Source organism: Odocoileus virginianus, chromosome 30, assembly GCF_023699985.2.
Source record: "Odocoileus virginianus isolate 20LAN1187 ecotype Illinois chromosome 30, Ovbor_1.2, whole genome shotgun sequence".
Taxonomy (NCBI): Eukaryota; Metazoa; Chordata; class Mammalia; order Artiodactyla; family Cervidae; genus Odocoileus; species Odocoileus virginianus.
In genome coordinates, this window is record NC_069703.1 from 33,368,414 (window position 1) to 33,395,258 (window position 26,845).

Sequence of the window (26,845 nt, forward strand, 5' to 3'; positions counted from 1 at the left end):
ACATTCTTGGGGCATGCCTCCTGGGGCACATGTGTGTGATTTTTTTGAGGGTCCAGAGCAGTGGATTTGCTGGATCAGGTGTGAAAGCAGCTTTAGGAGTCACCTTTTCTTTGATCTCGCCCTCTATCACTCTCCACTTTGACTTCAATGCTTCAGCCTCACTGACCTCCTGTCCTCAGACAAGCCTCCAGACCTCTGCACTTGTCATCCTTCCCACCTTGGAGAGATTTTCCTTCAGTGCTTCCCATGGCTGGCTTACTTGCCCTTTAGGACTCAAATCGAACACTGTCTCTCCAGCCCCCCTCTCTGGCCCACTCTCTCTGGCCCCTCATCTAAATGAGTCACTCCCATCCCCACTTCAGTCCCCTACATCTTATTCTTTTCATAGCATCTTCCAGCACAAACAGAAATAGCCTTTCTTTATTTTTGCTGATTTGTCATTGTCTTCCCTAGTAAGCAGACTTGCCTGGAGAATTCCATGGACAGAGGAGCCTGGCAGGCTACATGTCGCAGAGTCAGACATGACTGAGCAACTAACATCCTCCAAATCCCCTAGTAGACTAAAGCCCCAAGAAAGCTGGGACCATTCTTGTTCATGGCTGCATCCCCAAGAACATCCTGATATAGAGAGAGCGCTCAACAAAACAAAATATTTTTAATTGAGGTGGAGAGCAACATTAATCCCATATTAGAGATGAGAAACCTGAAGCTCAGAGAGGGTAAGCCATGTGCCCACGGATGCAGAGCTTGGGAGTGGCAGAGCCAGGATTTGAACCCAGGTGTGAGCTGTCCCAGAGCCCGTATTTGCTCCTGGAAGAGGCTGTCTTATTCTGACGTGAACTTTCCTTCCCCCTCCTCTGTTATCAGCTTGCCATTCAGGGCCACCTGTGCAGCCACACTTTGGCGAGCACACTCTGGATCCTCTTGTCGGCTGTCACCGCCCCATCTGCGGTCGGTGGGGATGTGGCCTTGGACCATGGGAGACCTGGTGTTCCACCACCTGTTCCGGGAATGGGGCCCAGTGGGGCCCCCCCACCCGTCTTCTGCCCTATATTAAAGCCTTGGGCTATGGATCCCTTTCTTATCGTCTCAAAACTCACGATGATCCAGCTGCTGAGTTTTCTCCTATTTGTGGCCCTTGGTAAGACCCCAGCCTGTGCTGCCCTGGGCCAGGATCCCTTGAAATCTACGACCCACCCTGAGTCTCTGGAACTCAATGCCTGGTTGCATAGGAGAGGGTTCAGCTTGCAGCTGAGGCATGGCGGTGGAGGTTTTCAGCTTGGTGCTAGAGCAGGAGAGTTGAGGGAAGCTGTGGGTGATGGACCAGCTCAGGAGGAGGACTGGGGAACCCAAATCCCTGGATGGGGGTCCTTGACAGAACCAGTGGTAAACAAAAGTCTGATGGTAAAGAGTCTGGGCTCTGTGGTTAGACTGCTTGGGTTTGGAATTTCTGTTCTTCTGTTGAAACTTCCAGCTCTCCTCTCGCACTCCCCTCGCTGCGCTCCATATCCTATGGTCTAGCCTTTTCCTCGCACCTCTGCCATATCACAGTACAGCTCAGGGCCACCTTCTGCAAACAGCTTCCCTTGACTAGCAGTAATGAATGGTAACAGGTCGTGTTTACTGAATGCTTACTATCCGCCAGGCAGAATGCTCGGGATTTTTTTTTCTTATAAGAATTTTTTATATTATAAGAATTATAATATAAGAGGTCAGACCCCATTGTACAGACCCCATGAGGTCTGTACTATTATTATTCCCATTTTGCAGATAGAGAAACTGACCCTCAGAGAAGTAAAGTGGCCCATCCTAGAACCAGGGGCAGAGCTGCACTTTGAATCCAGACAGCCTTACTCCAAAGCTGCCCCTCTTCATGACAATAGCTATCGCTCCTCAAGCCCTCTTTGGGTACCAGGCGCTATTCTAAGTGCATCAGGTTTACTCCTGCCATGAAAGGAAGCCATGTGTTGATCTCCATCCCAGACTCCCAGGACTCCAGAAATCCCTGCTCTTGTCCAAATGCTCACTGTTGATACGCGGCTACTGGGGTCAGAGAGGGGAAGGAGTTGTGTGGGATGTCACAGCCTGTCTGGGGCCCAGACCTCCTTTTTGCTTTGGGGAACCTTGGGCCTGATTGCCACTTCTTCTGTCCCCTCTAGCCTCGGGCTTCAGCCAGCCTTTCTCCCGCCTCCCCTCCAGAGTTGTCAACGGCGAGGACGCGGTCCCCTACAGCTGGCCCTGGCAGGTAACAGAATACCAGCTGCACTATTTCCCACCATGCCCCATGCTCTGATTGCAGGGCATCCAGTCTGGACCCCATTGCATTGCTCCCGGTATCCACTTCAGTTTCCCAAAGGCCGGGAGACCCTTGGATAATCGCCTTCATGAAGAAATTTTGCTCATTGAATCTGTAACTCTCACTGGGCTGTTTGCAAGTTAACAGTAGACTCCAGGGAGAGAGAATGTTTAACCCAAGGGTCAGTGCATTAATGGTGGAAGTTCAGCACTATGTTTAAGGACGTACAAGAAATCTTATCTCCCAGACCAGGGACCGTATCCTAGCTCCCTGCATTGGAAGCACAGAGTCTTAACCCCTGGACTGCCAAGGAAGGCCCACCACCATTTTCTTTGAATTGATTTACTTTTAAAAACTCAAATGCCTACTCCAGCCTCATTTTAGCAATATTTGTCAAGAAATCATGGATTTGATGAGCTAATTATACATTTTTTTCCCTGATACACATTATACAACAGGACTATAAAGTCTGAGAGCAATAAAGGGATGAAAGGCTTTTATGGAGGTCAGTGGAGGGAGGCAGAGAGGACTAGACCCATGGCGCTAACACAGTAGCCACTTGTCACATGTGACTATTTAAATTTATATATTTAATTTTTATTGGAGAGTAGTTGATTCACAAAGTGGTGTTAGTTTCAGGTATACAAAGAGTGAATCAGTTATACATAAACATGTCCACTTTTTTTATAGACTCTTTTCCTGTATAGGCCTAAATTTAAATTCATTAAAATTAAGTCATATCAGAAATTCAGTTGCTCAGTGCTGACCACATTTTATTGAGTGATGGATTGCACTGGGTCTTTGTTGCTGCATGCAGGCTTTCTCGAGTTGCGGCTAGTAAGGGCCATCTTCACTGCTACACATGGGCTTCTCACTGCGGTGGCGTCTTTTGTCGCAGAGCGCAAGGTCTAGGGCGCCCGGGTTTGTTGCAGCACGTGGGTTCAGTAGCTATGGCTCGAGAGCCCCAGAGTGCAGCCTTAGTAGTTGTATGGCTTTAGTTGCTCCAAGGCACGTGGAGTCTTCCCGGACCAGGGATCGAACCTGTGTTCCATGCACTGGCAGGCGGATTCTTATTCACTGCACACCAGGGAAGTCTGCTAACCACAGTTTAAATTCTCAATAACCACACGCGGCCAGCGGCTACCACGCTGAGTCCTACCAAACATTTCCATCATCACAGAAAGTCCTGTGGGATGTCATTGGCCTATATCAGGTGTCCTCAGACTTGTTCTGCAAAGGCTGAGAGAGGAAATGTTTTAGCCTCTGTCGGCCCTGTGGTTTCCATTGCAGCGACTTAATTCCACTGCTGTAGCTCAAAAGCAGCCGTGGAAGTTACAGTTGTGTGTGGGATGGGTGCTGCCCGTTTCCAGGGCAGGGCAGGGCTCAACCTATACAGCCAGGGGTAGCAACACCCCTTGCGGGGCCCAGGCCACTCAGAAGCCCCCTCCCTGCTGCCAGGTCTCCTTGCAGTATGAAAAGGACGGAGCCTTCCACCACACCTGCGGCGGCAGCCTCATTGCCCCTGACTGGGTCGTAACCGCCGGCCACTGCATCTCGTGAGTTCTCTCGCTTGCCCTGTCCCTGCGTGAGACCCAGGTGGGCTGGGGCCGTGCAGGACGGCAGGACGGGGCGGGGGAAGGCCGCTCAGGCCAGGCTGACGTCGCCTCCGCCGGCAGGACCTCCCGGACCTACCAGGTGGTGCTGGGCGAGTATGACCGCTCTGAGCTGGAGGGCCCCGAACAGGTGATCCCCATCAACGCCGGGGACCTCTTTGTGCACCCTCTCTGGAACTCCAACTGCGTGGCCTGCGGGTGAGTGAGCTCTCAGGCCGGGCAGCCAGGGCCTCCTCTGTGGGCCCCTCTGGGAGCCGACGCTGTCTCAGAGAAGACCCCCAGGGGCAATGGCCCTGAAGGCCGGAGCCAGGAGAGGCTCCGGGGATCACCCACCCCCAGCCCCTCTCCCTGCAGAGGGGACAGCAGGGCCCAGGCAGGGGCAGGCCCTCCCCTGAGGCCGCTTGGTTCCTTCGCTTCAGAACCAGAACTCCTCAGGCCCCGCCCCGAGGAGTGCCTTAGGAACCCCAAATCCAAAGTTTCCTCCATTCAGTGGACACTCCTCCAGAGCCTCCTGGCTCCCGGCACTGTGGGCCGAGGGTCAGGCTCCAGCACTAAGTCGCTGTGTGGCTTGGGCAAGTCATCGACTTTCTCTGGGCCTGAGTTTGACCACGTGTCAAGAGTGACCTTCTGGGCTTCCTGGGCGGTTATGAGGGTCAAGGAGGCCATCACTGGGTGAGAACACGGAGTAGGCTTCTTAAGCCTCTCAAGCGTATGCAGAATTGTATGTCTGGAAGGCTTAGCTCAGCATTTTTCTGGGGAGAGGATCAAAGGAGAGTGCAGAACCCCTGTGAGTGCTGGAGTGAGGGACTGTGATGATTAAGTCCTGGACTCATTTTCACGGGGCTCCTGGGGTAAGTGGAGAGAAAGTCAGACCCAGATGCGATGACCCGAGCGACAAACAGGCAGACGAAGAGACAGCGCTGGTTCTCCAAGTGTGGTCCCCAGGCCAGCAGCAGCACCTGGCAACTCTCTAGGAAAGCGAATCCTCGGGGCCTCCCAGACCCACTGCATCAGAAACTCTGGAAGGGGCTCTGGCAACCTGTGTATTAACAAGCACTCCTGTGATTCTGACACGGATGACGTGTGCGAACCCCTGGTGTAAAAGCCGAGCACCGTTACCGAGGCCAAGGGTCATTGCGGGCTGAAGGGACCAGGAGCCCTTCCAGAAGTTGCTGAGCAATAAGAACGCATGGGATCCAGAGGGGAGCGTCGGGGGCATCCCAGAGGTGAAATATCCCGAGCCAAGCTGCAGGTGGGGCTTAGTCTGGCTGGAGGACCAGGCTCCTCCCCGTGACTCCTCCCTCCTCCCCAGCAACGACATCGCCCTCGTCAAGCTCTCACGCAGCGCCCAGCTGGGAGACAAGGTCAAGCTCGCCAGCCTCCCTCCCGCCGGCGACATCCTGCCCAACGAAGCCCCCTGCTACATCAGCGGCTGGGGCCGCCTCTACAGTGCGTGCTGAGTCCTCCAACTGGCTGCAGGGACGGTGGGCTGGAAGACGGAGCCTGGGGCGGGGGCTGAGGGCAACACCCGGGGCATCCTTGCACCTTTCTTACATTCCTCCTCCAGCGGCCGGCTTCTCCCCTCACCCTCCCAAACACGAATGTGTGCAGCGGGGCAGTTTTTAGTGTCTCCTTTGTGCCCGATGCCGGGATGTTCTGATGGATTAAGCAGGCAGGACCACACGACCTGGTGGGAGGAGACTTCCCCTCCTGCCGGGGGAGCAGGCTTTCCTCGTAGCCCCCCCCACCATGCTGGGGCTCCCAGCTCTGACTCGGACCCCGGCCCCGGGCTCGGCACCCCCACGGCCCCTGCTCACTGCTCTCTGTCTGCACAGCTGGCGGGCCGCTCCCGGACAAGCTGCAGGAGGCGCTGCTGCCCGTGGTGGACCATGAGCACTGCTCAAAGTGGGACTGGTGGGGCATCACTGTGAAGACAACCATGGTGTGCGCCGGTGGGGACACCCGCTCCGGGTGCAACGTGAGTCAGCTCTAACCGGCCCGCGGTGGGGCGGGGCTACAGCCCCTCTGCTGGGTGTGCGGTCCTGGGGCTCCTCTGCCGTCTGCCTGGAAGGCGAGGAGGAATCTTGCCCATTCAGCTCCAGGCCAGGCAGGACTTGGAGGAAGTCAGCGCAGCCCAGACACGGAGCCCTGGTTTCTGGACTCAGGTCCCGGGCCGGCGCACTGACTTGATCTGGAGCAAATCACTGTCCCTTCCTGGTCCTCGGGAGTCCCCTTCAGTACGCCAAGGAACGGGGCTTCCCTGATGGCCCTGTTGGTAAAGAATCTGCCTGCAATGCAGGAAACCTGAGTTCGATCACTGGGTTGGAAGATTCCCCTGGAGAAGGGAAAGGCTACCCACTCCAGTATTCTGGCCTGGAGAATTCCACAGACTGTATAGTCCATGGGGTCGCAAAGAGTCCGACACCACTGAGCGACTTTCACTTCACTTCATACCAAGGAAAATTGACATTGTGATCTCTAAAGTCACCTTCAACTCTGGGGTCCTGAAGTCATAATTAAGCAATACTCTCATTGTACTATAAAAAGTGAAGTTGCTCAGTTGTGTCCGACTCTTTGCGACCCCATGGGCTGTAGCCTACCAGGATCCTCAATCCATAGGATTTTCCAAGCAAGAATACTGGTGTGGGTTGCCATTTCCTTCTCCAGGGGATCTTCCCGACCCAGGGATCGAACCCGGGTCTCCTGCATTGTAAGCAGACGCTTTACCGTCTGAGCTACCAGGGAAGCCCTTTTGTACTATAAGTGAATATGAATAATAATAACTAACTGTGGGAATAATAATCAGAACTACTATTAGATTGCTTCCTCTCTACCAGGCTTTGTGCTAAGACTACAGGCTTATCATCTCATTTTACTCTTACAAGACCTTATAAGATAGGCTTAATAGGTATCATTCCCCATCACAAAGGGCTTCCCAGGCGGTGCTGGTGGTAAAGAACCTGCCTACCAATGCAGGACACATAAAGAGAGGTGGGCTGGATCCCTGGGTCAGGAAGATCCCCTGGAGAAGGAAATGGCAACCCACTCCGGTATTCTTGCCTGGAGAATCCCTTGGACAGAGGAGCCTGGTGGGCTACAGTCCGCAGCGTCACGAAGAACTGGCCACGACTGAAGCAACTTAGCACGCATGCACGCACCCATCACAAAAGAGCAAACGGAGGCCTGGAGAAGTCAGCTCATATAAGGATTTCCCGAGCTCCCCAAAGTCAGAACCAATTCCTTGGAGCTCAGACTAGGCTCCGTCCCCCACTGCTCTCTGCCTGTTCCAGGGTGACTCTGGAGGACCCCTCAACTGCCCGGCAGCAGATGGCTCCTGGCAGGTCCATGGTGTGACTAGCTTCGTTTCTGCCTTTGGCTGCAACACCATCAAGAAGCCCACGGTGTTCACGCGAGTCTCGGCCTTCATTGACTGGATTGACGAGGTGAGCGGGGCAGGGTGAGCGGGGAGGGTTCCGGGGGCCGGATCTTCTGAGAGGTGCTGGGGGGATGGGTGGGAACAGCAGATCAGATCAGTAGTTGGCCATGGGGGTGGGGGACCTTCCAGAGGGGCTTGAGGATGTTTTCTGCAGCCTCAAGGGCTTCTGGGTAGAGTTCTGAACACTACTGAACTTCCTTATTTCAACAAGTGTTTAGGAAATGCCTTCTCTGGTCCAAGTCTTTTCTTGTCATGGAGGATAGAGTGATGTGCAGCTCGTGGGAAACAGATGACTAAATGAGCAAAGTGATGGAATGGGATGGAAACTGTGATAGGGGAGGCTCAGGCCCTAGTGAGAGTGCCAGCTTCACCTGGGAATCAGCGATCAGGGAGGATTAATATTGTTCATGACAAGAGTATTAGTCACCACCTCTGGACTCTTAAACATATGCCAGGCACCGTGATGACACCTTGTTTAATTTAAAACCCGCATGAAGTAAGTATGATCACTCCCATTATACAGATGAGAAAATTGAGGTTAGAGAGGTCAAGTCACTCTCCTAGGGTCATGCAGTTAATGAGTGACATGGCTGGGAGTTGAACTCAGTTCCATATGGCATTAGAAGCTGTGCTCCTGACTATACCTTTCTGGTTTTACCCCCTCTGTTTTTTTCAGACAATTGCAAGCAACTAGAACCAAGGCCAAGGTGGCAGTGCCCATCCATACTCTTTGGAAAAAATAAAAGATCTCTCAGAAAATTCCAACTTGAGTCTTTGTTTCTTCTTTGATTCACCTCTCTTTCCAGCCCATTTCTAGAATCTTAGATGTTATATGTAGACATGAAACTCAATCCTCTCATATTAGAATGAGAGAAAAATGAGGCTCAGATAGAAGGGAGTTGTTGTCAAGTGACCACACATCCCAGTTTGCCTGGGAGTGAGGGGATAGGACAGGACTTTTCGTGGTTAAAACCAGGTGAAGGACTTCCCTGGTGGTCCAGTGGTTAAGACTTCATGCTTCCATGGCAGGGAGCACGGGTTCAATCCCTGGTCAGGGAACTAAGATCTTGCGTGTCATGAGGTGTGGCAGAAAAACAAACCAAAACAAATGGAGTGAGTTCTGGGAAGTTGGACATCTTGCATAGCCACATGCACGATGATTGGCTTTTCAGCGCAGGCCTAAAGGCAGGGTAGAGTCTGCAGAAGTACCGTCCTCACCAGCCCTTTGGGAAGCTCATGGTAGAGAGGGCACGGGCTGTGTATTTTCTGCTTCCACTGATGGGCTGGGGAAGGAGGACTGCAGTCATTCATTCCTTCAACAAGCATTCATTCCTTCAACCTGAGGATGCCCACAGGGAGAAGACAGCATGGTCCCTGCCTGGAAATGGCTCAATATTTAGATAGAAATGAGCACAGCATATCAGAGTCATTCATTAAACATTTACTGGGCACCTCCTCTGTTGAAAGTTCAGGGCTGAGAGAACAGAGGTGAGCCGGACACGCTCGGGAAGAGCTCTGGTGCAGCGGGGGCAGACATGCAAGGCGGAAGCCGAGGTCAGGGCCCAGAGAGCCACCGCTGACATCCAAAGGACACAAAGACAACTGAATTCTTTCACTCCTAATTCTCCTGAATACCTTGAAACACGGTTCCCACAAGGACACAAATATAATTTTCAATATTAACATTGTTCCATCGCCCCTTCACTTAAAAAATTACACTTCTAAAGATAAAAAAAATCAAACAAACCAAAAAAATTACACTTCTAGTGTTGAAAAAGTAAAAGATACAACATGACGAAGGTGAAGTTGCTCAGTTGTGTCCTACTCTTTGCGACTCCGTGGACTGGAGCCTGCCAGGCTCCTCAGTCCATGGAATTTTCCAGGCAAGAATACTGGAGTGGGTTGCATTTCGTTTTCCAGGGGATCTTCCCGATGAATAATATATAAAACACCCACGTAGCTTCTCTCCACAATAAACAAATTTCACATTTTTGCTTCATATTTTCTAAGATAATAACTATAGCTCAGGTGGAGGCCCTTTTGTACTCTATCCAAGGGTCTTCATCTTCACGCTTGTGGGGTGGCCCACCCAGTATCACTGTTTCTCCCTTGGGGCTAGCAGAGCTTTGTGGAGAGTCTCTGTGCTGCCCTCGATGGACATGTAGTAGATGTTAGCTGCTCAGTCGTGTCCAGCTCTGTGACCGCCAGGCTCCTCTCTCCATGGAATTCTCCAGGCAAGAACACTGGAGTGGGTTGCCATTTCCTTCTCCAGGGGGTCGTCCGGACCCAGGGATCGAACCCAGGTCTTCTGCATTGCAGGCAGACTCTTTACCGTCTGAGCCACCAGGGAAGTCCAATGCAAGAAATTTACTCTTGGGACTTCCCTGGTAGACCAGTGGTCAAGTCTCCCAGTTTCTTCTGCAGGGGGCATGGAGTTAGATCCCTGGTGGGGGAACTAAGATCCTACATGCCAAGCTGTGTGGCCCCTCACAAAAAAAAGAAAGAAAGAAAGAAAAAAGAAATAAGTTCTTGTTCTAAGTATATATTATAAGCTGCTTGAGATTTTGAGTGTTTGTTACAGTAACATGGACCTAACCTATCCCCTCTCCTGACTGATAAATGGAGTTTGGTGCTTATTCTTCTGCTCCTTGTTGTTATATTTAGATCATAAGTATAACTATCCATAAACCATATATTACTTTATTTAGTTTTTAAAAAAAAAATACAAAAAAAAATATATGCATGGCATCTTGCCATATTGATTTTCCGTAACTTGCTTCCTTCACCAAATATTTTCACCCAGTAGTTTTGAGGTCTAATCTATGCTCGTTTATCTCTCTCCAGTTCGTTGCTGCAAGTTTTGTAGAGTATGCTATTGCCCAACAACAGCAGGTATTTATCCCTCCCCCCTCCTGATGGACGTTTAGAACAGGGCCAGTTTCTCCTAATTTCAAACAATGCTTCAGTGAACATCCTTGGACATATCTCCAGACGCACACATGAGAGTGGTTCTAGGGCATATTCCAAGAAATGGGATGGCTAAGTGGGAGCGTGTGCTCATTTTCAGCTTTTCAGTTCAGTTCAGTTCAGTTGCTCAGTCGTGTCCAACTCTTTGTGACCCCATGGACTGCAGCACACCAGGCTTTCCTGTCCATCAAATTGGTCTCCCAAGAGATTGCATCCATAGTATCTCTTAATACTCTCATTTTTCTTTTCCCGTCCACTGGCTCCACATGTTACAACTGCCCCACATTTTTCTCCTAAAACCACCCCTTGGAATCTCAACCATTCCCTCTAAAACGCTTTCCTCCAGTCGCTATCCCCACTCCATCTCCTACGAAAGCTCAGGAACTGGTCTGGCGAGGCCAGAGTGAGGGCAAGGAAGGAGCTGAGTCCTTCCTTGGACTCAAAGACCTCTGCAACACAGGGGAGTGGGGGAGGACGGGAGAAACTCTGGGTCCAGGATATGATCATCATTTGTGTGGAGACAACGCTGGATGACGTATGCAACTGCAGACAACGCCGGATGACGTATGCCACTGTCAAGTGTAACCAGGCCATTGTAGTATCTACTTCTTCCAGTGGGTCAGGGAAGGCCCTCAGACAATTTTCCAAATATAGCTTTAGGACAAAAAGCAGTCAAATGTGTAAAATTCCATCCTGTGGCTGGGCAATGGGCCCTCAAGCGCCCTCCACCCAGCTTCAGGAGGAGGCTGAGGGCTAAGACAGCCTTCTCAGGTATGTGACCAACAGGTAGTTACGACATCCTGCTAACTATACCTTTCAACCGTACCGAACTAAAATGTTTTTGTTAATTCGAAAAGAAAAAAAAAAACAGCTTAAAAAATTCACTTTTTAAATCTTAAGAGTCAACAATTCCATTATCGTTTCCTTTTTCAGAACATTCATATTGGCTCAGGTTTAGAAACTTCCACTTTGGGAAAGATTTGTAAAAATCACCTACATCCCCATCTCTCTTCCACAACTGCTTCTATCATTTTGATATGCTTTCCTCCACGTTTTTCCCCCCTCATCCATTTCTTTTTCTTCCCAGTTAGAAAACTTATCAATAGTTAGATTTGAAGGACATGGACTGAGCGCCTACTGGTATTCTATGCCAGGCATGGGCAGAGGAGAATGAACCTAACTTGGGTCCGGCCCTCTCAAGCCCACAGTCTGGTCGGGAAGCCAGGGTGGAGGCTTGGCTTGGTATTTTAATGGAGGCCCAGAGGGGTGCAGGGCCCCGGGATCTGGGGTCACACCTCAGGGGTAAGCTTGGAGTGCTTGACGGCCCTCAGATCCAAGTGATGAGGCATCAAGGCATTCCTACCAAACATGAAGCTGTCAAGTCTTCTGTTGCCAATTATCACCAGTGACAGTGCTGAGAAACCTTATTCTCTAAAAGCAGAGATGATCAGAAACTTTGAGAACAGAGCATCCCTCTCTGGTCTGGAGGGTTGAAGCCGGATTTTTCAGAGAGAAGCAGCCGGGATTACCAACCCCAGTACAGAACTTCAGATAAGGGGTTTCTGGACGCAATAGTCTCTATCGATCTCAACTTTGTGCAGTCCAAGGAAACAAGACCAGGGATTTGCTTCTCAGCCCAAGTCAAATGTTAACCCTTCTCCACACAATGAGGTTTGCTCTGAGTCTGTCGATGGGGCTTCAGTTTCTTTTCACCGAAATTCCACTCTTCTCCCTAATCCTATGATAACGCGGTTTCTTCCTTTGTTTGGCTCCTCTGGGTATTGTCTCCTTAGCTGCATCAGGTTAATAAACCAACCTAATTTTGCTAAATGTTCCCACTGGTCTTTATCAGATTAGCTTGATCGTAAAATCTAAGCCTTCTCTGTACAGTCACTTACCCACTGATTCATTCAGTCAATGTTTACCCAGCCTATGTTCAGAGGTACGTGCTGGAGGCATGGTGAGAGGACAGTCAAGGTCCTTGGCCTTGTGGACCCTGCTTCTAGTGGAAGAGATAGAAAACTGAACAGGTAATAAAAACAGGAGAACAGGGCTTCCCTGGTGGTCCAGTGGTTAAGAATCCGCCTGCCAATGCAGGGGACATAGGTTTGATCCCTGGTCTGGGAAGATTTCATGTGCATTGGGGCAACTAAGCCAGAGTTCCAGAACGACTGAGCCTGCACTCTAGAGCATGAACTCCACAACAAGAGGAGCACTACAAAAAAAAAAAAAAGAAAAAAGGAGGAGCTCTGCAGCGAGAAGCCTGCTCACTGCAACTGAAGAGTAGCACGAGAACAGCAATGAAGACCTAGCACAGCTACAAATCAATAAAATACAACAGAACCAGAACAACAACAACAATAAAAACAGAGTATCGGGCTATAAAGGAACTGGATGGCTGCCTTTGGAAGGGCAGGGAATTCCTGGCAGTCCAGTGGTTAGGGCTCCACCCTTCCACTGCATGGGGCATGGGTTTGACCTCTGGCTGGGGAACTAAGACCCCACACACTGAGAAAAAAAAAAATAAGAGGAAGAAGGGCAGGGCAGTGAAGGCTGCTTTAGAGAGGCTACGTTTGAGCTAGAACCTGGGTGAGCAGATCTCCAAAAAAAGCACTACAAGCAGAGATCAGCAAAAGAGGTGAAGATGAGCTTGTGTGACGATGAGATTGTCAGGGGCACAGAATAACAAGAAGGTCCGTGTGTCCCATCTTTTTATCCTTTTATACAGTTCACGGGGTTCTCACGGCAAGTACACCGGAGTGATTTGCTATTCCCTCCTCCAGTGGATCACGTTTTGTCAGAACTCTCCACTATGACCCGTCCATCTTCGATGGCCCTGCATGGCATGGCTCATAGCTTCACTGACTTATGCAAGCCCCTTCACCACGACAAGGCAATGATCCACGAAGGGGTAACAGAAGCAGAAGAGATCAAGGAGAGAGCAAGACTATACAGAAGAACTGTACAAAAAAGATTTTAATGACTCAGATAACCACGAGGCTGTGGTCACTCATGCAGAGACAGACATTCTGGAGTATGAAGTCAAGTGAGGGCCTCAGGAAGCACTGCTGACAATAAAACTAGTGGAGGTGATGAAATTCCAGCAGAGCTATGTAAAAGTCTAAAAGATGATGCATTAAAGTGCTACACTCAATATGTCAGCAAATTGAGAAAACCCAGCAGTGGCCACAAGGCTGGAAAAGGTCAATCCTCATCCCAGCTCCCAAGAAGGGGAGTACTCAGGACTGTTTACACCACCAGACGATTGCACTCATCTCCCGTGCTAGTGAGGTGATGCTCTAAATCCTTCAGGCTAGGCTTCATCATCACGTAAACCGAGAACGTCCAGATGTTCAATCTGGGTTTAGAAAAGGCAGAACCAGAGATCGAATTGGCAACATCCACTGGATCATAAAGCGAGAGAATTCCAGAAAAACACCTACCTCTGTTTCATTAACTAGGCTAATGCCTTTGACTGTGTGGGCCATAACAAATTGTGAAAAATTCTTAAAGAGATGGGAATACCAGACCATCTTACCTGTCTCCTGAGAAACCTGTATGCAGGTCAAGAAGCAATAGCTAGAACCTTGTATTGAACAACTGACTGGTTCAAGACTGAGAAAGGAATACCAGGCTGTTTATCGCACCCTGCTTGTTTAACTTATACACGGACCATATCATGCCAAATGCCGGGCTGGATGAGTTAGCAAGCTGAAATCAAGATTGCTGGGAGAAATACCAACAACCTCAGATACGCAGATGATATCTTTCTAATGGCAGAAAGCAAAGAGGAACTAAAGAACCTCTTGATGAGGGTGAATGAGGAGAGTGAAAAAAGCTGGTTTAAAACTCAATATTAAGAAAACTAAGATCATGGCAACTGGTCCCATCACTTCATGACACATAGAAGGGGAAAAGGAGGAAGCAGTGACAGATTTCCTCTTCTTGGGCTCTAAAATCACTGCAGATGGTGACGGCAGCCATGAAGTTAGAAGATGACTGTTTCTTGGCAGGAAAGCTATGACAGACCTAGACAGTGTGTTAAAAAGCAAAGACATCATTTTGCCAACAAAGGTCCATATAGTCAAGGCCATGGTCTTTCCAGTAGTCATCCAGTATGGATGTGAGAGCTGGACCATAAAGAAGGCAGGGTGCCAAAAAATTGATGTTTTTGAATTGCGGTGCTGGAGAAGACTCTTGAGAATCCCTTGGACAGCAAGGAGATCAAACCAGTCAATCTTAAAGGAAATCAATCCTGAATACTCATTGGAAAGACTGATGCTGAAGTTGAAGCTCGAATAGTTTGGCCACCTAATGTGAACAGCAGACTCATTTGAATTGATCCTGCTGCTGGGAATGATTGAAGGCAGAAGGAGAAGAGGGCAGTAGAGGATGAGATGGTTAGCTGGCATCAGCGATTTAATGGACATGAGCTTGGGCAGACTCCGGGAGATGGTGAGGGATGGGGAAGCCTGGCGTGCTGCCGTCCATGGGTCACAAAGAGCTGGATGCGACCTGGCGACTGAACACCAGTGTGCCAGCTGATGGAGGGAACAGGAGGGTGGGGAGAGATGAGGGAACAGGGCAAAATACAGAGTTTAAACTTTTCTCTCGATGACACAGTAATCGTATGCAGAACCACAACGTACATCCTTTCCTTATTAACCTATAGAATTGGAGCTGCTCTGGGACCCAAAGGGCTGTTCCCCTTCCCCCATCCCTCTCACCTGAGCAGTTTTTTGAAACATTCCCAAAGAATCTAAGAATTGAAGGGGGGAATGACAATCGGAAGTTCCTAAACTAGTTCAACCCCCTCATTTTACAGATGGGAAAACCAAGGCAAGAGGAGGTAAGTGTGGAAACTGCACTGTAGGAGTGAGTGGGGGAAGGACCCACAGTCACTAGGAGAGGTAGGGGTAGGGCCTTGGCAAGGAGCCCTGGTTCTCCAACCACCTACTTGAGTACCTAGCCATCTAGGAGTTTACAGAAGACAAAAGTCTTATCTTCCCTTCCCCAGGGACACTGGGTCTGGAGTGATAACCCAGCAGGAGGCACTGAGATGCCCCTCTTAGTTTCCTAGCCCATCCCATTTAGACAGGAAAATGCAAAGGCCAAGTTCTTTCCCTCAAGGATTAGGAGCGAACTGGGAAGGCTGCCTTGGTTAGCACCTCCGCACTTCCTCTTACAGGCTGTGCTATTTAACCTGTGTGCCCAGACTCAAACCGGCTTAGTAAAAATTCGAAATTTCAGTTCCTAAGGCATCACGGATTCAAGGGACAGGAGTTTGAGTAAACTCCAGGAGTTGGTGATGCACAGGGAGGCCTGGCGTGATGCAGTCTGTGGGGTTGCAAAGAGTCAGACACGACTGAGTGACTGAACTGGACCACTGCAATTGGGAAGGTCTTGAGGAAGAGACACACAGGACTAAGATTTAGCCTCCTACGCACAAGGGGTCTCCCCCAGGAGGGACTGCCAAAGCCCCACAGGCACATGCCCCACTATCTGGGTGGGTCTACGTGGGTACACGAAGACACCTAATAGACTGCGCCCTCTGTTCATCTGGAGTGACTCCACGGGAAGCCATACCGATCACTGTCTCCCAACAGCAGCCAGCCAGCCCTCTAATTTGGTTTCTTTGCTCTGGGTGGTGCAAAGGATCAAGGGTGTAACCTCAGGGTGGGGCGCTGACTCAGCTGCGGGCAGGCTCCAGGAATGTCTCAATTCCTGCTGCATCCTCTTTCCATTCTGTTGGGCAAAAAACTGCGGGTGAGAAAGGCAAAGGTCTCCCCTGCACCGGAAGAGCTCCTAGGCCGGACGCACCTCTTCGCTCAGTCGGGAGCACTGGGGACCGAGGGAGGCCAAGAGACCAGCAGGGGTTAAGACCATGGAGCTACAGGGAACCGCCAAGGCCTAGAGCGACCCCGCCTCCCCCTGCCTTGGAACCCGGTTTCCCCTTCCGCTTCCAGATTTCGGGCGGGGCGTGACTTCCGGTTCCGGCGGTGGGCTACAAAGCTCGACGCCGAGCAGCTGGTTTCTCTTTCCCGGAGCTGGTGGCGGGGCTTGGCGTCTCGCTCCTCTCCTTCCCCCGTTCACCCGGCCTTCCGAGGGGCACCTGCGCAGGTGAACGCCCCTTCCCGCCCCCTGCACCTCCCTCCTCCGCCGCGCACCGCAGGGTGGGAGCGGGCGGCCGGGGCGGCGGCCCTGGGAGTGGGGAGGCCCTTGCCTGTGGGGTGTGCCGACTGGTCGGCCTGGCGTGGCCTTGGGGCCCCGCTAAAAGTCCCAAATAGGACGTCCAGTTCTGGATTCCCCAGATGCGCCTTTTCCGGCCGGATGTCGACCGTCTGAACCGCACCCAGGTGGTGGGAGGAGTCGGACCCAGGTCCTTGCCGAGACCCCGGGGATTTTTGTACTGGGCTGGGTGGTCCCGCCACTTCCTAGCCTTGTGACCTTGGGCAAGTCCCCCTTTCCCCGAACCTTAGTTTGTTTATCTGTGAAATGGAAACGACAGTAACGGCCCTGCTGGGTTCTCGGGCAGCACTCGATGACGGAAAGCTACTGAGGACTGTGTGGCCCGTAAAATTCAACAAATGGAGCAGTGGGAGCTGCTTGTTAAAATGGAGACAACTGGGGCGGTAGAGAGTCTTATCGAGAGTTTAACCTGAGTGGCTAAGAGAATCACGTAGAGAATGTGAAACGCACAGTATCAGATAGGAGATGAGGGTTACCTAAGCTAGAGTTATTGACTGGTGAGGATAAGCATTCTGTATGGCAGTTGGCCTTCTCAAACTGATTGGGTTTGGAAGCTGGGTAAATCGTGGAGCATTAGCTTTGAAAACTGGCCTGTTGACAGTTGAAACTGTTCCTAGAAGTCGGGTTTGGGGACGAGAACAATTAGTAAAAGGGTGTTTTTCTAAGGGGATTAGGGGTTTTCTCTCAGAACAGTTTTGAGCTGGAGGGGAAAACCTGAAATGTTTTCTCCCTCTTGAGTTGTGAAAGTAGCATGCTGCTGCTGCTAAGTCACTTCAGTCGTCTCCGACTGTGCGACCCCATAGACGGCAGCCCACCAGGCTCCTCCGTCCCTGGAATTCTCCAGGCAAGAATACTGGAGTGGGTTGCCATTTCCTTCTCCAGTGCATGAAGGTGAAGTCGCTCAGTCGTGTCCTGCTCTTAGCGACCCCATGGACTGCAGCCTACCAGGCTCTTCTGTCCATGGGATTTTCCAGGCAAGAGTACTGGAGTGAAAGTAGCATAGATGTAGTTAAAAAGAAGACAGCATAGAAAGGTGTAAGAAAAATGTTCCCCACTTTTACTGTTTTCCTCAGAGGTAAAAAGAATTTCTTTGATAACCTTCCTGGTACTGTTTATGTATACATCAGGTCGTATATGCTTATGTGTATGTGTTTTTAATTTCCCCAGATGAGATTATAATACACATATTGATCTGCACCTGGGGGAGGGGTGCTATATTATGGAAAACTTGACATATCAGATCTCATAGGCCTCTTTCATTTCTTCCAGAGCTGCATAGTATTCTGCTGAGTGGCTGACAGTACTTTAATCATTTCCCTGTTGATAAGGGCTTCCCTGTGGCTCAGTGGTAAAGAATCTGCCTGCAATGCAGGGAACACAAGAGACACAGATTCAGTCTCTGGGTGGGGAAAATCCCATGGAGAAAGAAATGGCAACCAACTCCAGTATCTTGCCTGGGAAATCACATGGACCGAGTAGCCTGCTGGGCTACAGTCCATGGGGTCTTGAAAGGGGCGGACACACTTAGCGACTAAACAACATCTTAACCACATTCCTGTTGATGGCTTAAGTTGTTCCCAAGGTTTTGCTTTTGTACAGTTTCGTCCAACCTTTCCTTGACTCTCTTTTATTCAAGGCACCCCTTAGTTTGGGAGATATTCTGCTTTTTTCTTTCTCATCCCCGTGGGATAGTTAACAACTTATTTTGGGGAATGAGCACACCCTGTTGATTGAACAGAAACCCAGATAAGGGAAGTGACATATTCCAAAAATACCTGTTACCAGGTCTAGAATCAGTTCAGAGCTCCTAGAGGGACTTTCCTGGTGGCTTACTCTACTTCCAGTGCAGGAGGCCTGGGTTCAATCCCTAGTCAGGGAACTGGGTTCTACTTGCCATAACTTTGGAGTTCCCATGCTGCAACTAAAGATCCTACATGCCTCAAGCAAGACCTGGTGCAGCCAAATAAATAAAATAAATATTAAAAAAGTTCTTAGAAAATGAATCAGTGAATGTTTAGAGACCAGGTGATTAGGAGCCACGAACCATTTAATTCAAGGCAGCTGGTCAGTGTTAGGATTGTCGGCTTCTATAAGTTGTTGCCCAGGGAACAGATTTGAGACTCTGGTGTAGGAAGGATTTTAAATCTCAACACTTATGTAGTGTTGATACAGTAGGAAAGGACCAATCCTTGGGGGAGGTGGTAATAATGAAAAAAAGGTGATCTTTGTAAAGTGGCTTCATAAGAATTATAATCTTTGATTAGACATCCCTGCTGTGACAACATAGTCATTTCTATACTGTCATCTTAAGTCTCTTTTTTCCTTGTAAATTAACATAGAATGTGGTTTTCCTGTAAATAATTCCTCTTTGGACTGGGCCCTGACTTAAATGAAGCAAAACCTTTTTTTCCCAGCCTTTCACAGGTGTTTGATTTACCCATCAGAACCCCCATCTCCCTTCTTCCCACTACAGCTGCTTTGCTAATCCTGGAGCTCTCAAACGAGTCAGAAATCCATGTTGCAAGGATTCTTACAAGTTCAATTCCTCATACTTTGAGGGAGCTTAGGGTCTTTATCTTAACATAAAAGCTTTTTTCCTTTTTTTTTTTTAATTGCCATAGACTCCACCCTGATGGTAGCTCCTAAAGTACTTTTTTTTTTTTTAACACTTGCTATTCTTTCATCATCATAAAAGATGGGAGGAGACGGAAAAGACGACAGTATATGAAAATGAACAAGGTTTTTTCCCCTCTGTGTTAGCGTTTCTTCATAATTTGTTTTTAAGCATAGCAAATACTCTGTAAAAATGGTTTGGAGGAAACAAACCATGATTTTATTTTATTTTATTTATTTTTTAACCTTTCATGAGATCTTTAACCATGATTTTAAATTTTCCTCCTTACAAGTCATGTGCATATGTATTTGTATTGGGGGGATAATGGATGAAAGATTTCTCCAGCAAGCAAGGCCAGCATTCTTGACTCTTTCTGCTTTGAGAATCTACATCTTACATTTTGGTAAACTATTAACACACTTTCTCAACTGTGTCCATTGATCCAACAAGAGGAAACAAAAGTGGAATTTCTTATAACTTTATTAATACTGAAAAGCTGTTGGAACCTAGGCCTCTCCTAGTTGATGGACCAGATCCTTGAGATCAGGGAGGTTTTAACATCCTTTAAGATTTGTTTTTGTTGAGCCTGACTTTTCTCTTTGTGCCTAGGAGTCTGAAAAATCCTTTTGCAGAGTTCTAGGATGGAGACTGAAGGGTATCCAGAGATGCAAAGAGATGAAGTCCAGAATGATGAAATAAGGTCACCACCAAATGAGATGATGGCTGAGGAGCCAGAAGGCATCCTGATAGCGCCGCCCCAGGTCCAGGTCCCAGCAGAGAGCCCGGCTGAAGACTCTGAAGACGACCTGGAGGCCGTGCCCCTAAGGAGGCCTCTCAACCCTGCAGCCTCCAGGCAGAGGTTCCGGGAGTTCCGCTATGAAGATGCAGCTGGGCCCAGGGATGTCCTGAGACATCTCCAGGAGCTTGCTGGACAGTGGCTGCGACCTGATATTCACACAAAGGAGCAGATTGTGGAAATGCTGGTGCAGGAGCAATTCCAGGCCGTCCTCCCTGAGGAGCTCAGAGCTTGGGCACTGAGGTGTCAGCCTGGGGTCAGAATCACTGGCTAAAATCTCACTGCTGCTTTTTCAGCCTACATATGAGAAGTGACCAAAGGCTCTCTTTGTTGCAAATCCAACTACAGTCATGAGAAATCTGAACCTTGATTTTCTTTGAGCTTGCCTTTGCTAGCTGTAATAAGAATCAATGAAAACCTTTTTTTTTTTTTTTTTTTTGCCTGAAGCAGCTTTCTTTCCTGGCAGTATGAACTCCAAAATGAGTTTCCCTGCCTTATTGTAAGGACAATCAGTCTGCTGCTTGCCTTTGCTCTGCTGAATCCTCCCCTTTTGCACTTTGTGACACGCTTTAATATATAGTTTTTATGTATCCAAAGAGATGATTGCTTCAACTTTAATAGTCTTGATTCTTGCTGTGGTGGCTTGAATGGAAGCTTGTGTAACCCCACCAGTAACTCATTTGGGGTGTCCTTGAAGTATTAAACTTTGATTCTTAATAAAAATGTCCTGTGGTGATTTACCAGTCTGGCTCTTAGTTGTCAGCATTTGAGAAAAGTGGGATAATTATCAGGAGTAGATATGAGCTGGAGATAAGAACTATGTGGCATTTGCTGAGCTGGCGAATAGAAACAGGCCTGGCTTTTGTTTTCAAAGTCAGCATCTAAACTGGGCAAAACCGAGAAGGGGGAAAGGGGTCAGAAGAGGTAAGTAACTCTCAGGCTGGGCTGTTTGATTTGCTCTTTGTCCATTTCCTCATCTTCCTGCAAGAGAGCTCGCCCGAAACCATCTGAAGTTCTGTTCTTCCTGGAACAGCAGTCATCCTGGCTGTGTGTAGAGTCCTGTACTTTGGTTTGCAGCTGAAACAGCAGTAGCTGCGGTTGTGACAGGCAGAGAGGAAACAGCAGCTCCTTCCCCAGCATGACCCAGTCTTGAGGAACCTTTCTGCCTCTGCGGCCTGGCTTTTGGGGTAGGGGCTGCTTAGCTCCATGCTGGAACTCAAGTTCGATTCTGCTGATGTTTGCTGAGTACTTCCTGGGCCTTTGGGGCTCTTCTCGATGCCAGAATCCCAAGCGGCGCAGCAGTCAAGAAGCTGCCTGCCAGTGCAGGAGACACGGGGTCAGTCCCTGGGTAGGGGAGGTCCCCTGGAGAATCCCATGGACTGAGGGGCCTGGCGGGCTACAGTCCATAGGGTTGCAAAGAGTCAGAGATGACAGAGCACACACAAATATAAAACCCAATTTCAGGGACTTGGCTGGGCACAGTGAATAGGAATCTGCCTGCCAGTGCAGGAGACGGGTCGATCCCTCACATACCTGGGAGCGACTAAGCCCCTGTGCCCTGACCGCTCAGCCTGTGTGCCGCAACTCCTGGAACCTCTGTGCTCCAGAGCCTGTGCTCTGCAACACGAGAAGCCACTGCCAAGAAATCTGCGCAGCAACGAAGAGTAGCCCTCACAAAGCAGTGGAGACCCAGTGCAGCCATAGATAAAAAATTTAAATATAAAGCCCAACTTCAAGGAAATGTATTGCTTCTAAGGAGAGGGAGAAGCCATCAAAATGCATCGTTAGAAATGCTGGAGTAAAACTAGGCTTTTTTGGCATCTGATTTTGAGACAGCACTAAGAAAACACATTTTGTGGGTTTGGTTTGGTTTTGTTTTTTTAAGTTAAAGAGGAAATAGCCGGGTCAGGGAAGTGGCATTTTTATTGAACTTTAGTAGGAGTCAGAGATCACTGAACAGAAGGCACGCCTTTTGTATAGGCATGGGAATGGAGGGCATACAGTGTTTGGGGAGTAACTCTGACTGGGTTAAGCTCTCTAAGTAAAATTTCACATTGGCGATGGAGTAACAGTGATAGTGTCGTAGTATCTTCAGTACTTCCGTTCCAGACATTCTGAAGGTATTTCCTTTAATCTGCAGGAATTAGGAATTCCTGGTGTTAATTTCCTGACCTGCTCCAGTTTCTCAGATGCTTTGATGGCCTAAAATTTGGGATGCAAGTAAAGGGCCAGAGTTACCAAATGGACCTAAATGTTTTCACCTGTGGTATTTTAAAACAGCTGAGGTTTCCTGAATCCCTTAGCACAAATTTTTCAGCCTTGGTAATTTGGGGCCAGGTAATTCCTTTTTGTGGGGGCTTGTCCTGTGGATTCTAGGGTATTTAAAGGCATCTTTATCTTCTGCTCACTAGATTCGAGTAACACCCGCTAGGTGTGACAACCCAAAATGTCTCCTTTGCCCCTGGTTGAAAACCACTGGCTTTCTGTAGGAGACTTCATCCAGACGTGTCCCAGGTTAGACTTTGGTCCACGGTCTCTTAAGTTTAACGTTGGATTGAGAAGCTGTTGGAAGACTTGTGTAAACTCGGCTTTATGGTTCCTTTTTTTTCCTTCAAATTTTTGATTGGAGGATAATTGTAAAGCACTCTCCTGTGTGTGAGGTATATCTTTGGCTTTTTTCATCTTGATCTTGAAAGTGAAAGTGGCTCAGTTGTGTCCCACTTTTTGCCACCCCATGGACTATACAGTTCATGGGATTTCCCTGGCCACAGCACTGGAGTGGGCAGCCTTTCCCTTCTCCAGGGGATCTTCCCAACCCAGGGTTTGATCCCAGGTCTCCTGCATTGCAGGCTGATTCTTTACCAGCTGAGCCACACAGGATGCCCAGTCTAAACATGCCTTAGATTCATTTGACACAAAAAGTATGAAAAAAACAAGCATGGTCCACAGTCTCACTTCCTAAGTAACTCTTGTTGACGTTTTTAATGTTATAAGATACAGTTGCGCCCTGTGCTGCCTGCCAGTCTCCTTTCCTCTGTCTGTCTTCCCAGCAGATTGTAAGCTCTGTGATAGCAGTGTTAGCATCTTGCCTTGTCCTCTACCCCAGGGGTTCCCAGCCTGACAATCTGAGGTGGAGTTGATGTAACAATAATAGAAAGTATACAGTTAATGTAAAAAATATACATAAATTTATATTAATATATAATGTTTTTCTTGCCTAGTAAGCCTTAGCAGTCTTTTGCTATCAATCTACAAAGATTTATTTAAAAAAAAAATTTTTAGCAGTTGCATAGTATTCGTATGGCTAATACCTAGCCTTGCACTTTTCAGTAAAAAAAATGCAAGGTAGGGGGTTTAGGTACGGAGGTGAACCTCCAAAGCGCAAGCGAGGCTTGCAGAGGTAAGTTAGAGAGCCAGAGCTCAAACCAGAACTGGTAAAGTGCCCAGCACTCTCTCCCAGCAACCTGTTAGTGCCAACACTTTCTCATGGACATGAACTTGTAGATGCAAATCCTTACCCCAAACAAACCCAGGAAGAGGAGAGGCTCGAGTTCATCTCCATTCCATCTGGCCCTCGTCCCATGCCCTTGCCACGAGGTCACGCTGCCTGGGTACTAAAGAGTAAACCAATTTCAAGTGTTTCAAGGGCCCTGTGGAGATGTGCGGAGACAGTCACTCCCTAACTCTAGTGCCGCTCCTCCAGAGGTGGTTCTGGTGCCTTCTCCACCCCTAGAGTAGTTCGCACCGCTGCCAGTCACTGTCATTTCTGAAGTCAATCTAGATACCAATTCTAAAGAGCGCTGTTTCTTTCTAATACTTATTTTTTGGCTGCACTGGGTCTTCACTGCTGCCAGTGACCTTTCTCTGGTTGCAGCAAGCGGGGGTTACTCTTGGTCGCGGTGCATGCGCTTCTCGTCGCGGTGGCCTCCCTTTGCAGAGCACAGGCTCTAGGCGCACAGGCTCAGTAGTTGTGGCACACAGGCTTAGTTGCTCCGAGAGAATGTAGACTCTTCCCGGATCAGGGATCAGACCAGTGTCCCCTGCATTGGTAGGCGGATTCTTAACCACTGGACCACCAGGGAAGTCCAAGAACACTTTCAATTCTGTGAGTGATGGAGCAAGAGGAGGACGATGTAGAGGAGCTGGAGGGGAGAATTTCTAAAAGTCTCCTGTGTCTGACTTGCCCTCTGTGATTATTTTGACTCCAGTTCCACCGTTTCACCTGGTCACTGAAAAGTGCTCCTGCCAGATGGCTGCTGGTGAAAACCAGTGTACAGACCACAAGGTAATATGAGATTCCTAGCAACTGGCTGGAGCTATGGAAAAATGTGTCATCTGTTGGGCAACTACACCCTGAGCAATGAGTGGGTGCCAGGCCCTGGTTGCTGGAAAGGGGGCCAACTCCAGAGGCTGGGTGGGGGGCAGAGTCCCCCCCTCGTGGCGGTGGTGACTGGAGGATTCGAGTGTAACTGGCCTTCCTAAGAGCACCACATGTGGTCAGTTTCCAAAGGCAGCTCACTACAACGCTCTTGTCAATGAGTTGACTATTTTGCTAAGCATTTTCCACCCACCACCATGCATTTATTGGCCATTTCCCTTGGCCTGAAATGTCCCACCCCTCTGCCTCCCCCATCTTTGCCAGCCTACTCCTATGCATTGTTTATGACGCAGATAGCCATGGTCACCTTCACGAAGCCGCCTTTGATTTCTGCCTTGAGTCGGCATTTGAATCCCTCTTGTGAGCGCCTATAACACCTTCCCTCTAGTTCTAAATGCCCGCTCATCCAGCCAATATGCATTGTGTACCCAGCATGCCAAGGCCCGTGCTAAGGATCACATGCAGTGTCTAGTTTGTATCCCCAGCAGATTGTGAGCCCCACGTAGAGGGAATCTATTCTTGGCCTCTAACACAAGACTTGCACATGACATCCTCTAGAAATAGTTTATTTTGTAGAAGACTCATGGTTGCTGCCTAATTTAAAGTACTTCCTTCTTAGTGAACACAAATGACTGGAATTCATGGGAAACGAGTGAGATTATTAATTCCTGTTTAATTGGAGATTAAATTGTTTAATTGGAGATTTTTATTATCCCTGTTTAAAATGGAGATGATGGTGAAAATAAACCCCCGAAGAAAAGAGGAAGGTTTCACTCAGTCTTCACTGGGGTGGCTGGCTTCCCTCTCCGTTTTGCACCTGGTGTTGCAGTGAGGTGAAGTTAAAACAGCCCTTGGCTGGCTCTGTTTGAAAGCTCCAGGGCCCCCTGGGTGCCTAGCAACAAGCTGACTGCCCAGAATAGTGATTTTGAAGCTGGGTGTGTCTTCTGGGCAGGAAGCCACCACCACCACCAAAACAGCCAAGGCCTCCCCTTCACTTCCTCTAGGCCAAAGCTCCACCTTCACTTGGGGCCAGAACTAAGTGTTTTGGAGCCCTGTCTTCACACAAATGGGATGTTCCTAGTAAAGGTAACTCCCGCACTTTCAAGGTGTGTGATCTCAGACAAGTCTTGTCACCTCTCTGAGCTCCAGTTCCCACACCTGTCTTTTTCATATTCCCACCTAGGGTCACCCTAGCACAGCACAGAGACATTCTGTATATGCTATGCTGTATGCTAAATAGTCTATATCGTAGCTGAATCTGCTTGGTAAAGGGAAGGTTCATCGAGTGATCCTTCTCAGCTGTCTCTCTGATCTTTTCCTTCCTCCTGAGCCCGTCTCTCAAACAGCTCCATCTCCTCATTCCTCATTTCTCTACGTAAAATCCTGTTTTTATCTTCTCACTCCTCCCATCCCTCTCCTCGTTTCTTATCTTATCCCCAGGCATTAAACCTCAGCATTGAAAAAAGCCTACATTTCTTAAAAAACAACAACAACCAAGTGTTTTAGTTTATAGGCCAATGCTAGTGTGTCTTGACCTTTAATTTTTAAGGTTTAGATATAACAGGCATCCTGTAAAATACACAGCTTTTAATTGCATGACTCAATGAATTTATCCAAAGTGGGCATACTTCTCTAACCACCTTCCAAATGAAGATACAGGATTTAACCAGCTCCCCTAGAAGTCTCCCTCATGCTGTTTCCTAGTTATCAACCCCCTGAAAGGTAACTGTTATGCTTTCTATTGCCCTAGAGCAGTGTTGCTGAAGCTCGTGGATAAAGACAGTGTATATTCTTTTGTGGCTCGTTTCTTACATTCAACATCATGTTTCTATAATTTGTCTGTCCCCTGAGCATCCTGCTTTTCTGTGTCTGTGAACCTGGACACGCCTGTTCTTTCTACCAGGAAGCTTCTGTTCTGTTGACACGCCCTATCCTGGCCTGACCAGTCTGTGCAAGTCCTCTAGACTCAGACCAAATCTCGCTCCTTTGGGAAGTCGTCTTTGGTCAGCTCTGGATTTGAATCCCAGAGCTTCCATCTACCAGCTGTATGATTTTGACCATGGGCTACTGACTTCACTCATTTTTGTTGAAGATCATGGCTTCTAGAGTTCTTATGAATTTCAAATGAGGTAATACATATGAAATACTTAGAACAATAGCTGGAACTTAGGAAATAGTAAATATTACATATAACTATTGTGAATACTCTGCTTATGTCTGCAGATTCTTGTACACCGCCCATCTTAACACTTACCTTGATTATTGTTTGTTCCACTATGTAACCTTAATTCTTTAGGAATTGTATCTTCATTCATGGCATTTTTTGCAACAGACATTTATGTGTATGCCCTATATTCTAGCAGCGAGGGTACAGTGGTGAAGGAAATCCTTGCATTTACGTTTAAATGGGAAGAGACGGATTACAAGAAAAATAAAGAGGTGAGATCATTCTGGATAGTGATCAGCTCTAGGAAGGAAGTAAAACCATGTGGTGTG

General features: G+C 48.6%; 1 protein-coding gene across 1 annotated transcript; it reads left to right on the forward strand.

Moving 5' to 3' along the window:
- Positions 1-1,101: 1,101 nt before the first annotated feature.
- Positions 1,102-8,110, forward strand: CELA3B (chymotrypsin like elastase 3B). Its single transcript, XM_070458450.1, has 8 exons — positions 1,102-1,141; positions 2,160-2,245; positions 3,587-3,852; positions 3,973-4,107; positions 5,222-5,358; positions 5,745-5,887; positions 7,200-7,352; positions 8,022-8,110. Exons 1-8 carry the CDS (start codon positions 1,102-1,104, stop codon positions 8,037-8,039), a joined length of 978 nt encoding a protein of 325 aa, XP_070314551.1. The 3' UTR covers positions 8,040-8,110.
- Positions 8,111-26,845: the final 18,735 nt, after the last annotated feature.